At 43.7% G+C, this 13,788-nt stretch overlaps 1 protein-coding gene across 3 annotated transcripts in view; it reads right to left on the bottom strand.

The window, feature by feature from the left end:
- Positions 1 to 9,251, bottom strand: part of LOC130274230 (Y+L amino acid transporter 2-like) — a 76,746-nt gene extending 67,495 nt beyond the window's left edge. Inside the window, exons 1-2 of one of the 3 annotated variants that reach the window (XM_056522303.1) lie at positions 9,091 to 9,251; positions 3,883 to 4,420 (exon numbers count right to left, since the gene is read on the bottom strand). In XM_056522303.1, the coding sequence (XP_056378278.1) occupies positions 3,883 to 4,396 (514 nt within the window). In that variant the 5' untranslated portion in view covers positions 4,397 to 4,420; positions 9,091 to 9,251. The other 2 variants (XM_056522304.1, XM_056522305.1) reach the window with 2 other exon arrangements.
- Between the last annotated feature and the right edge of the window lie 4,537 nt (positions 9,252 to 13,788).

The following is a 13,788-nucleotide window of genomic DNA, read 5'->3' as shown; positions in this document are numbered from 1 at the left end:
ATGTGGACCCAGCCTTAGCTGATAACAACTGTGCACAGAGATGTTAGTGACATTCTTCAGAGTATCTCGCCATTGCATCTCACTGATATCTCCAACTTCTTTTGACCATTGAGTTGTAAGCTTCCTATTGTGAGTTACTGACACTTCCCTAGTGATGGCTCTATAAATGTTTACCATACATTTTCAAAAATGTTTTTATTAATTCATCCATAAAAATATAGGTCCCAAAACCATACATGTGCATACCAAAGAAGTTCACACAGATATAGAAACAGAACATTTAAAAGATCGTCCTGTAAGAAAAAGAAGCTTTGATGGTATATGCCAAAATATGCATAAGTGCTCAGCCAGATGGTATATGGACCTCACAAGCATATTTCAAAATATGCCTCATGCACAATATTTACAGTACTCCAGATGCACCAGGGGTAATGGAAGACACTTTAAATAAAAATGCACAGTAAGCATACAGTATATCGATAGACGATAAGCCAGTAGGCAACAATCAATACATTGTTATAGAACCACTGCTCAAAAAAATAAAGGGAACACTTAAACAACACAATGTAACTCCAAGTCAATGACACTTCTGTGAGATCACACTGTCCATCAGGAAGGAACACTGATTGACAATCAATTTCACATGCTGTTGTGCAAATGGAACAGACAACAGGTGGAAATTATAGGCAATTAGCAAGGCACCCCCAATAAAGGAGTGGTTCTGAAGGTGGTGACCACAGACCACTTCTCAGTTCCTATGCTTCCTGGCTGATGTTTTGGTCACTTTTGAATGCTGGCGGTGCTTTCACTCTAGTGGTAGCATGAGATGGAGTCTACAACCCACACAAGTGGCTCAGGAAGTGCCGCTCATCCAGGATGGCACATTTATGCGAGCTGTGGCAAGAAGGTTTGCTGTGTCTGTCAGCGTAGTGTCCAGAAAATGGAGGCGCTAGTAGGAGACAGGCCAGTACATCAGGAGATGTGGAGGAGGCCGTAGGAGGGCAACAACCCAGCAGCAGGACCGCTACCTCTGCCTTTGTGCAAGGTAGAGCAAGAGGAGCACTGCCAGAGCCCTGCAAAATGACCTCCAGCAGGCCACAAATGTGCATGTGTCCACTCCAACTATCAAAAACAGACTCCTTGAGGGTGGTATGAGGGCCCGACATCCACAGGTGGGGGTTGTGCTTACAGCCCAACAGCGTGCAGGACGATTGGCATTTGCCAGAGATCATCAAGATTGGCAAATTCGCCCTGTGCTCTTCACAGATGAAAGCAGGTTCACACTGAGCACATGTGACAGACATGACACAGTCTGGAGATGCCATGGAGAACGTTCTGCTGACTGCAGCAAATTTTTTATTTTCTCAAGGGGTAATAGGAGAAAAAGTCCATCAAAATTTGTAACACCATTTCTTCTGAGTATATAAATACCCCATATGTGGACGTAAAGTGCTCTGCGGGCGCACTACAGGACTCAGAAGAGAAGGCGCACCATTGGGTTTTTGGAGAGAGAATTTGGCTGGAATTGAAAGCAATGTGCGTTTACAAAGCCCCCATGGTGCCAGAACAGTGCCCCCCCCCCACACACACACACACACATGTGATCCCATTTTGGAAACTACACCCCTCGCGAAATATAATAAGGGTTACAGTGAGCATTTATACCCCACAGGTGTCTGACAGATTTTTTTTCATTTGCACAGCCTACTGTTCCAAAGATCTGTCAAACGCCAGTGGGGTGTAAATGCTCACTGCACCCCTTATTACATTCCGTGAGGGGTGTAGTTTCCGAAATAGGATCACACCTTCTGTCACCACTGGGGCTTTGTAAACGCACATGGCCCCCCGACTTCCATTCCAAACAAATTCTATCTCCAAAAGCCCAATGGCGCTCCTTCTGTTCTGAGACCTGTAGTGTGCCAGCAGAGCATTTTAGGTCCACATATGGGGTATTTCTTTACTCGGGAGCAATTGGGCTTCACATTTTGGGGTCCATTTTCTCCTATTACCCCATGTGAAAATTAAAAAATTGGAATAGCACCATCATTTTACTGTTAAAAATCACATTTTTCATTTTCACGTCCAACTTCAATGCAAACCTGTCAAACACCTGTGAGGTGTTAAGGCTCATTATACCCCTTGTTACGTTCCTTGAGGGGTGTAATTTCCCAAATAGTGTGCCATGTGAGGTTTGTTTTGCTTTTCTTGCACCATGGGTGCTTCCTAAATGCAACATGCCTCTCAAAAACCATTTCAGCAAAATCGCTCTCCAAAATCCCGCAGTTGCTCTTTCCCTCTTGAGCCATGTTGTGCGCCCGCAAAGCACTTTATGTCAACATATGAGGTATTTCCTTACTCGAGAGAAATTGGGCTACCAATGCCAACATAAAGTAGACATATTGTATTTGTGAATCAATATATAATTTATTTGGAATTTCCATTTTCCTTACAAGCAGTGAGTTTCAAAGTTCAAGAAATGCAAAATTTTCTAAATGTTCATGACATTTTGGGATTTTTCACCAAGAAAGGATGCAAGTAACGACGAAAATGTACCACTATGTTAAAGTGGAATATGTCATGAAAAAACTATCTCGGAATCAGAATAAAAGGTAATAGCATCCCAGAGTTATTAGTGTCCGAATTGCAAAAAAGGGCTGAGTCCTTAAATGGGTATTCCAGGATTTTTTTTTTATTTGACTATGTTACAGGGGCTGTAAAGTCAGTGTAGTTCAAAATATAATGTCTGTACCTGTATGTGACGGTTTTCTCACAATTCTTATGTGATTTTCACCCCATGATTTATTTTTAACAGCATACAAAATGACTGTTGTCTCAGTTTTTTCCCAGGTTGCAATGCATTCGAGACCTGACACACTAGTCAGCTGATGACAGGGAGCCTGTCTGCTTCAATGGGTGGAGTGATCGCTTGGTGGGAGAGAGATCAATCTGCAACTAATTCAACAGCTGTAGGCACCCTGATTGAAAGCCATAGGTCTTTTGAATGGATGCAGCTCATATGTGTTTCAATGGGTGGGGTGGCTGATGTGTGGGAGGGAGGAAAATGGGATTATGGGATTTGTAGGCAAAAGAAGAAAACTCAAACAAGAAATACCAGTTTACAAAAAGCTATCCACAGTATTGTCTCACAACATAACCATTTAGCCCCAAGACAAGCACAGATCCTTCCTAAGCATGTCCATTACTGTCTGCCATGTGCGTACTAAAATCACCTTATGGTGGAGAACCCCTTTAAGGTGAAAATGGGCTGAGTCCCTAAGGGGATATATATATATATATATATATATATATATATATATATACATATATATATAGCTAGCAATGTGTAAAACAGGAGACCCACGACAACTGACACACGTTTCACAGGAAAAGCCTCATCAGGGGATGGTAGATCAGTCAAGGGAAACACTTTTTATATGCCTTAAGACCAATAAAGATATAATACCAGCCTTGTTGCACACATGGGTGTGGGATTGGAGCAGAAAAGCTAGCCATCAATAAGCCTTGGGACTTATGACCCTGCTGCTGTTTCTTTGGTCCTTTATATATATATATATATATATATATATATATATATACATATATATATATATATACACCACTTTTGGTATATACAAACCACTACATACAGTGAACCTACCAGTTCTCTAGCCATCACAAGTCACTAATTTTTCTTGCTTTCAACACATCAGCTTGACAGGAGCCATTGCCACAAGATAATCAATGTTATTCACTTCACCTGTCAGTGGTCTTTTATGTTATGGGTGATCAGTGTATAGATACATAGACACAATTATTTAATCAGTTTCTGTAGCTGAAACAACTTAAAATGAATTATTAAAAGTCACTCACATTTATACTTACATATACAAGCTGCCGCAATGAGTCTGACTGCTGCATAAGGTGGGTCACAAAATGGGAAGATTGGTTGTACAATATAGTTAGCAAATGTTATTGCAATAATAGCCTGTGTGGTGGGTTCTATGATCAATAATGAAGACCAGAGTCTGATGAAGGCAATAAATCCTCCGAAGGCCTCTAGTATATAAGCATAGCTGGCCCCAGACTTTATAATAGATGTCCCAAGTTCTGCATAACACAAAGCACCAAACATAGAGAAGATTCCTCCCAGTGTCCAGATAAGCAGAGACAGTCCGTAGGATTCACTGTACATGAGGACGCCCTTTGGAGACACAAAGATCCCAGATCCAATCATGTTTCCGACTATTAAGGTGACTCCATTGAACAGAGTGATTTCTTGCTTCATCTTCATTTTATCGTCCATCTTATCCACAGTTCTCTTACTGGAATCTACTTCCATCACTTCCTTTTTTTCACTATTTGGATTAGAACAAAATAAAGTCCACGGAGGAGCCATGATTGAGGATCTTTACAGCTTCACCTGGCAAAGGAGAAAATAAAGCAAATATTATCCTGATTCAGCAGAGTATGTATACAGAATGTTTCTATCAGTGCGCCTTAAGCAACATGAGCTGCGGAGGACAGGGAGAATATCTTAGTCATGTTTCAAATTCTAAGAGACGATGCTCCCAGTTCTTGGAATAGCTTTATATAGTAAATAATGTTGCAAAACAGCTGACAAGCAGAAGTAAATGAACATTTTGCTAATTTTATGTGGTATTCTCTTGCCCCCTATGATTAAAGGAGAACTACGGGATTGAAAAATATATTCCCTATCCTAAGGATAGGGGATAAGTTTCAGATCGCGGGGGGTCCTACCGCTGGGGCCCCCCGCGATCTCCCGTACGGGGCCCCGGCTCTCTGGTTAGAGAGGACGTGTTGACCACCGCACGAAGCAACGGCCGACACGCCCCCTCCATACACTGCTATGGGAGAGCCGGAAATTGCAGAAGGCAGCGCTTCGGCTCTCCCATAGCAGTAAATGGAGGGCGTGTGTCAGCCGCCGCCTCGTGCGGTGGTCGACACGCGTTCTCTATGCAGAGAGCCGGGGCCTTGTACGGGAGATCGTGGGGGGCCCCAGCGGTCGGACCCCCGCGATCTGAATCTTATCCCCTATCCTTAGGATAGGGGATAAAATTTTCAATCCCGTAGTTCTCCTTTAATTCTTTCTTGTATGTATAAGCTTAGGGGAGAATACATGTTTAAATATGATTATTTTTCTTGTTAATTTATTAATAGAATTTATTTAAATAAAGAAAATGGCCCTGAACCGCCTATTATGCCCCCAAAAATATAAAAAAAAATACTTCAGTGGGGTATGACTGGTGGTACACCCAATGATCATGAAATTTGGGGTACCTTGCTCCCCTAGAGAATGGAATGGCAGCTGAGTATGCACTCGCTGTGGGACTGTCGAAGGTAGCCAAGCACTGTACATATAAAAGTCTATCCTTTTCCCTGTTTTGCTGTTATGATTCGGCTAGCTGGATGTGGATCCACTGTGTCAGCGAGGGATTGGCGTGGACCGTGTCGATGGACCGGTTCTAGGGTTGCTACTGGTTTTCACCAGAGCCCGCCGCAAAGCGGGATGGTTTTGCTGCGGCGGTAGCAACCAGGTCGTATCCACCGGCAACGGCTCAACCTCGCTGACTGCTGAGAAGGCATGGGACAGAAGGACTAGGCAGAGGCAAGGTCAGACGTAGCAGAAGGTCGGGGCAGGCGGCAAGGTTCGTAGTCAATAGCAATAGCAGAAGGTCTGGAAACACAGGCTTTGGACAACACTAAACGCTTTCTCTGGCACAAGGCAACAAGATCCGGCCAGGAAGTGCAGGGGAAGTGAGGTTATATGGACAGGGAGCAGGTGGAAGCTAATTGGGCTGATTGGGCCAGGCACCAATCATTGGTGCACTGGCCCTTTAAGTCTTAGAGAGCTGGCGCGTGCACGCCCTAGAGAGCGGAGCCGCGCACGCCAGAACGTGACAGCCGGGGACCGGGACGGGTAAGTGGCTTGGGATGCGATTCGCGAGCGGGCGCGTCCAACTATGCGAATCACATCCCCATCATGAATGTCAGTGCAGCGCTCCCGGTCAGCGGGTCTGACCGGGGCGCTGCAGAGAGGAGAACGCCGCGAGCGCTCCGGGGAGGAGCAGGGACCCGGAGCGCTCGGCATAACATTTGCATTATTATTCAAAACATCCTCTCTATTGGGATGGATTCCGAGAACTGTGGACTTGATAGCTGATATCGGTTTGGTTTCCTGGAAGGCTGGAGCAGCTTCTTTATTGCAGAAGAAAGGATTTGTAGGAGGATGGAGTATGTTACATTGGGCTTGCAAAATGCTGACAGTGCATCAACTTTTTTGTTAGACCTTTGGTGAGAGCTGTCATCTTGACACTACTGAGCGAGGCTTGGAGAGTTACGAGCAGTCCTGGGGGAATTATTGTTACCTTAGTTTAGTGGACTGGGATAGTTTAGTCATGGAATTAAGCAGCTTGTAGAACTCCATGTAGGCTGTTGTCGAGGTGGTATGGCTGAGCCCATTCGGCAGCTTTGGAAAGAAATTGTTTTTGGAGGTCTGCTGGGGCTGAGGAAGATGAGAGGGAGCTAATGGGGGTTGTAGTGATGCTGGGGTCAAAATGATGAGAATACAGCTACATTGAGGAGGTATTGTGTAAGAACTGAGTCTGAGGGTAGTTGGTGGGTAGAGTGAAGCATGAGTATAATTCCCCTTAGGCCTGTCGTTTGGCCTCCTTGATTCAGTCTTGAGGCATTATAGTCTGAATAGTAGTGTGATAAGTGGTGAAAAAGGAAACTAAGCGAAATGGCCAAACATGAATGACTCTATTCCTTGTATGCAATGCAGATTGGGTTACAGACTTAAAATCATGTTATTAGTTAGTTGCATAAGGTCCTAGGAAGCCATGTGAAGTCAACACTGTCCTTAGTTTTGGACTGAAAACAACTCTGGCCAGAATGAGTCTGTGAACTATTGGAGATGAGAAAAAGTTTCCCAGGACTTCAATATTAATAGTCCATACATAAGATTAAGACAAGTCAAGTAGAGTAGTTGGGGTATAACTTCCATCATTCTCAATGATCAGTTGATTTAAAGGGGTACTCCGATGGAAAATATTTTTTAAATCAACTGGTGTCAGAAAGTTAAACAGATTTATAAATTACTTCTATTTAAAAATCTTAATTCTTCCAGTACAGCTGCTGAATGCTCCACAGGAGTAGGAGAATATCCCCATAGCAAACCTATCCTGCTCTGGACAGTTCCTGACATGGACAGAGGTGTCAGCAGAGAGCACATTTGGTCAGACAGAAAGGAAATTCAAAAAGAAAAGAACTTTCTGCGGAGCAGACAGCAGCTCATAAGTACTGGAAGGATTACGATTTTTAAATAGAAGCAATTTACAAATCTGTTTAACTTTCTGGCACCAGTTGATTTAAAAAAAAAAATGTTTTCCAGCAGAGTATTCCTTTAAGGGACCATGGTGCTAGGACAAGCAGCCTCTTTATTACCAGACGCAGCTTTGAATATTTTATAGTGGCAGAGCCTGGTACTACATGTTGCTCAGTCCCATTCATCAAGAGACTGCACCATTGGCCCGAGTGTTGGGGCCCCTTTAATCATCTGATCAATAGGTTAATCAGCCCCTTGCCGATCTGATGTCAAGGCCTTCAAAAAGAAAACAGGCAGACTGTTTCGGATCGATCAATGCCACCTGGACAGACCAGCAGCCAATAAGCATGTGTGCCCTGTCTGAGAGTTGCAACTACCAAGCGTATTGTGCCACTGTACTGTGAAGAAAGAGAGAAGCAAATTTTGACTTTAAATCCATTTTGTAGATCCCATTGTAGATTTAGAAAAAAGTGTCATCTAATGGGTTGCATTCGCTAAGGGTGCATGCACACCACGTTTTTGCTATACAGTTCCCATATACGCTTTCAAGTTAAAAACTGGATGGAACCGTATAACAAATCGTATGCATTGACTTAACATTGTAAACCGTATGTCAAACGCATCCGGTTTAGTCCGTTTTGCGTCTCATGTGGTTTTGTCCGTTTTTTTACCTGTACCCAAAACCGTAGACTACCACGTTTTTTGGTCCGGGTGAAAAACCGTATTAAACCGTATACCCTACGGTTTTTGACTTTTTATTTCAATCAAACAAGTGAAACTTCATTCAAAATGGAGGGAAAAGTAAAAAATGTGTACTTTTTTATTTTTTTATTTTATTTTTTTAAAGCGGATGCAACCGGACATCATTTTTCAAACCGTATACGGTTTTTAACTGTATTCAGGTTATAATTTGTACACACGTTTTGATACAGTTTAGTCCGGTTTTGAGGAATACGTTTTTCATCAAAAACCTGATACGGGAACTGTATTGCAAAAACGTGGTGTGCATGCACCCTTTTATATATATCAGTGTGGCCCACATGGGCACATCTGGATTGTAAGATCTACATGTCTGGAATCTATGAGGGAGATTTATCAAAACCTGTGCAGAGGGAAAGTTGCCCAGTTGCCCATAGCTACCAATCAGATCACTTCTTTCATTTTGCAGAGGCCTTGTTAAAAATGAAAGAAGCAAGCTGATTGGTTGCTATGGGCAACTGGACAACTTTCCCTCTGCACAGGTTTTAATAAATCTCCCCTTATGTGTGGTGGATTGATATTTCCATTATCCGATTATTACTATCATGTACTTCTCCAGATTCAGTTTTTAGTGTTACTCAACCCTATACGACAGCATTGCTTCTTGCACTATTAGAGAACATTTCGGGGGAGATTTATCAGAACCTGTCCTGAGTTGCCCATAGCAACCAATCAGATCGCTTCTTTCATTTTGCAGAGGCCTTGTTAAAAATGAAAGAAGCGAACTGATTGGTTGCTATGGGCAACTGGACAACTTTTCCTCTGGTTTTGATAAATCTCCCCCAAAATTCGAGCCTAGAATAAGACTGTGGCCCTCCAGATGTTGCAAAACTACAACTCCTAGCCGTTGGCTGTCCGGGCATGCTAGGAGTTGTAGTTTTGCATCATTTGGAGGGTTACAGTTTGAATACCACTCTATACAGACACACATGCATAGGAGGTTTCTAAATAGATAAAAAAAACTCCGAAAAACGTGAAAACCTTACCTTTATGGTCATTACCCCCATAGGTCTATCGGAGAACAACACAGGTTTCCTGGTGTGATGCAGCAGAACATGAGCGTTTTCATTTGGCTTCTAAATAACAGGGAACGTGTACTGAAACAAACAGCTGAGGGTAAATGATACGGGCATCACTTTCTTGTCACGGTGCCACGAGTCCCCTAGTTTATTTTAGTCCTGCAGCATGTACTGTATGTTACGACCAACAACAGCAAAAAACAACTGAATGATATAAGCGTTCTTATTCAATGGGGGTATTTATCAAAGGATTTATGTGTTTTTTTTCATGTAACTTTGGCGCAATACTTTGGCGCAGTGCCTTTTTGCGCCAAAGTTTGGCGCATCTTCTCCACTGTCATTTTTACAACTTTCTCCAAATCACACGGTCCTGTGTGTGATTTCAACTTTAGTCAGTAATTCATCATTTGCGCCAATCGATCTTTGGCACAATTTTGGCGCAAATCACCGCCAAGAAATTTTGCACATGGAGAACACACTTAGCAATGTCAGAAAATGTAAAGGCGTAAAAATACATTAAAACATTTTTGGGGGGAAATCAGCGACGCCTCCAGGGCTGCTCAATACTATCCTGCGACATAGTTGTCTCTGAGGGACCTTCACCCTCCGTTGAGCCAGCATTGGACATGGCCACACAGGTTCAGGAAAGGTAAGCACTAAAGCAGTGGTCTCCAACCTGCAGACCTCCAGATGTTGCAAAACTACAACTCCCAGCATGCCCGGACAGCCAACGGCTGTCCGGGCATGCTGGAAATTGTAGTTTTGCAACATCTGGAGGTCCGCACGTTGAAGACCACTGCACTAAAGTAACAAAAAAGAAAAAAAAAATACCCAAGTTGAAAATAAAATCCATTTCACATGGGGGCTATAAACCCCACAAAAGAAAATTACTCATGTCGCTTGCTGATATACTGCAGGAGGGACTCCGAAATGGCTGCTCTACAGGGTAAAATACGCGTCATCTGTGGGGGTAAGTTCTGTGTAAAAGGCGCTGTGAACAGCTGATATCAACATTTGAGCCAAAATGACTAACAACTTGCACCAAATGATAAATTTGGTTCATGTCCACGAAAACCAAAGTGAAAAAAAAAAAAGGGTAAAAAGAAACTTTCAACAGGCAAAATTTATAAATACCCCCCAATGTTTTTGGGTCATGTTGGTGCACACAGGACCTAACAGTGATATTCAACAATAACATTCTATCCGACAACCAGGATCCTTACTGACCCACAGAAAAAACATCATTTATTATGCACAGTAAACCCCACACCAATAAAAAAAAATTTTTGGGGGAAAAATAAAAATGAAGCACTTTTTTTTTTGCCTATATTATGCACACTTACCATCCCTATCTGTACCATTTGTTTTATTCCAGCACAGCTGCGTACATGGTGTGTAGAGCTCTTTTTTTATTTCTTATATTTGGCACTTGAAATGTTGCACGTGCGCCTAAACACTTTTTTTGTGACTTTTGGCCATGAGCAAAAAGCCACAAACCATCTCACAAAAGCAAATTTTAGGTTTCACTTTGCAGTGGCCACAAACTTATCAAGTGCGAATGTCATACAAAGAGTTACAAGCCCCCTACAAAACACCGCAAATCTACACCAACCCAGACCTGGCTTACAAAACTACCTTTGGAGAGCATGATTTCAAATTCCCTAACAGGAGTGGTGATTGGTCGGGCCGACAGGCCAATCTCAGCTCTCAGCTGGGAATATGAAATCACAGCATCTTAACTTTAAATTCCCCACTGGGAGCTGTGATTGGTCTGTAGGTCATTCCCGGCGGGGAATCTGAGGTAACAGTGCTGTGATTTTGTATTCCCTGCCAAGGGAGCAGAATGCAATGCCATCCCCTTTCCTTTATTAAAATTTATGATCGCAGCAGGTCCCTGAACTGAGACCCAGTGTGATCAAAAACTTTTGAAATGTTTGATTGACATGTCAAAAGTTGTGTAAACCAGCGATATGTCTTGTGGTTGCTACACTTCAACCCTCATCAAAAGCTGTCTAAGAATGATAAGAGTTGTAGATTAGCAACAGCTAGAGGCTACCTGTTTGAAAAACACTGCTTTATGGGCTTCTCCCCAGAGTTTTTTTTTCTCAATATGGGCCTTTGAGAAATAAATCCCTTCCTCTTTACCACCCCCTGTGCCCTTTCTCCCCCCCCCCTTTATCCTACCTGTGCCATTTCATCCCCCCTTTAGCCCCCTGAGCACTTATCTTTATTACCCCTGTGCCAAATCATCCCCCCACCCCTTGTGCCACTTCACTTTGCCCCTTCCCTCCTCTCCCTTTTGTTCTTCTTACCTGACTCAGGCTCAAGTGCAGGGGCTCTCAGCAGGTTTGACGTGCTCCTGACCTGCTCTGCCCTGCACTTACTGAGAGCAGTGGATTTTGGCACTGACGAGTGACATCAGGAGCATCACTGCTGGCAGCTGCGACTGCTCACAGCCTTTCAGTGAGTGCAGTGCAAAGGATATCAGGAGAATGTCAAACCCACTGAGAGCCCCTGCACCTGAGCCTGCTGACAGGTAGGAAGTACAAAAGGGAGGAGGAAATGGGAAAAGTGATGTGTGGTTTCCCGGTACAGGACCTTGTCCTGTTCCTGCCTTAAAGAGTAGCTATCACTAAATTAAATTTCCCTATTCCCCCTCCCCATCTGTCCCTGACACTAACTAAGTCTATCCCTGTCTTTATTTTCCCCCAAATCCCCATAAAAATACATTTTTGTGGCACAGCTTCAGGAGCATGGAGTTGAGCTCTCTGGTGAGGGCAGGAAGTGGCAGGCGCGACGTCATCCGAAGCCTGGCCGGGGCTCGCTTCAGCCCGTCTCCTCTCTCTCCTGCAGCTTGCGTGCTGCAAGGAATGAGGAGAGGGAGATGCAAGGGGATGGGGATATTTAAATTTTGCTCGCCGCGCGCACACACGAGTGCTGTACTCGCTCTCTGCCTATATAGGAAACAGGCAGAGAGCGAGCACAGCAGTCGTGCGCATGCCGCGTGGCGCGCAAAATTTTACTATCCCCGCCCCCCTGGATCTCCCTCTCCTCATTCATGTGAACGCGCAGAGTTCCCTGGGTACAGGACCTCCAGGCTTTGCAACCAATGAGCTTTAGTCCAGCCCCCCTAGTATATAAGGGGCTGTAGTCTCTAAATTCAGTCTCTTGTTCCAGCACTCTCTTTTCTCCTGGATCTAAAGCAAGCACAATCTCAGCATATACTAGATTTATCTCATCTAGGCCAAAGTCTAAGGAACATGCAGCCACTTAAAAACGTGAGTTATCAAGCTCTATCTACAATTCTAGTAATATTACTAGCACAGTGGCCTGCATAAATCTCAATACTACAAGTCACAGCAAGCCTGTGAGGTATCTTGCATCCTGGTTGCCTCTAAAGAAACTGCATAACTGTAAAGAAAAAGTTCCAGTTATTTGCACAATTCCTGCTGTGGACATTCCTTTATTGGCTGCCGTTTCTGGGTTGGTTGTCGGCAGGGATTTATACAGAAAACAACCACGTCCTGGCGTCACGACAAATCAGGGGTTAATAACACCTTGCCCCACAGGGTTAATACCACCAGACAACCAGACAGGGTTGCAGCACCCCGGCACCACAGATGTGGCACGAAGGGCGAGGGGGGATGATTTGGCAGAGGGCGGATAAAGTGACACAGGGGGATAAAGGGTGAAGGAAATGACACAGGGGGGATTAAATGGCACAGGGATAAAGGAGGGAAAGAAATGGCACAGGGGTGGTAAAGAGGGGGTGATGAATTTGTACAGAGGTTAATAAAGGGGAATGAAATGGCACAGGGGGGAAGGGGGGATGATTTGGTACAGGGCACAGGGGGAATAAAGAGGCACAGGGGTTTAAGGGGGGGGGGGGGAAGAATGAAGGGGCATTGGCGGGATCAAGGGGGGAATAAAATGGCCCGAGGGGATGAAATGCTACTGGGGGTGATGAGGGTAGATTAAACGGCGGTGGGAGATTCTACTGTAATATTGCTTTTTTCATGTTTTAGAAGTAAAAACACTCTGCAGTACGGTGCGGTATTCGGCCATTTAGAAAGATTTTTGAGCATTTTTTCCCCATTAGGGGACATCTCTCAGTAGTGGACATTTTTTTTCCCCTTGAGTGTCTGCTATTGGGAGATTCTAATGTATTCCCCATTTTTTTTCCATTTTATTAGTGATTTTTTTCTATTCATCCCTTTTATGTATTACTGTGTTTTCACATGTCTGAAAAACTTTAGCGCCAAAGTGCGTGTAATTGGGCTTACGTTTTATTCCTCCTTATTGAAAGAGAAAAGTCACAGCCTGAAAATTCACCAGGGTAAACAATTTCATAAATCCCTCTGATTGTTAAAAAAAAAAATTCAAAACCTCCCTGCTCAGAAAAAAAAATGAAAATGGTGAACAGTGTGAATAAACAAAGAAACATTGGCGCAGATTTTGCACATCAAAGTTTACATTTTTCTCTTAAATGTATTGCAGAAACATAATAGTAAATGAAGGAATGTGCATTTCTTGCTGTGCCATGACCACCAGGTCCCAACCAGGGTGCCTCCAGCTGTTGCAAAACTACAACTCCCAGGATGCCCTGATGCTCTATGGTTTTCTATGATTTTTGACAATACAGCACCGCCTCCCCTGCACTCCTCT

This window comes from Hyla sarda, chromosome 5 (genome assembly GCF_029499605.1).
Source record: "Hyla sarda isolate aHylSar1 chromosome 5, aHylSar1.hap1, whole genome shotgun sequence".
Classification (NCBI taxonomy): Eukaryota; Metazoa; Chordata; class Amphibia; order Anura; family Hylidae; genus Hyla; species Hyla sarda.
This window is presented reverse-complemented; position numbering and strand designations above follow the sequence as displayed.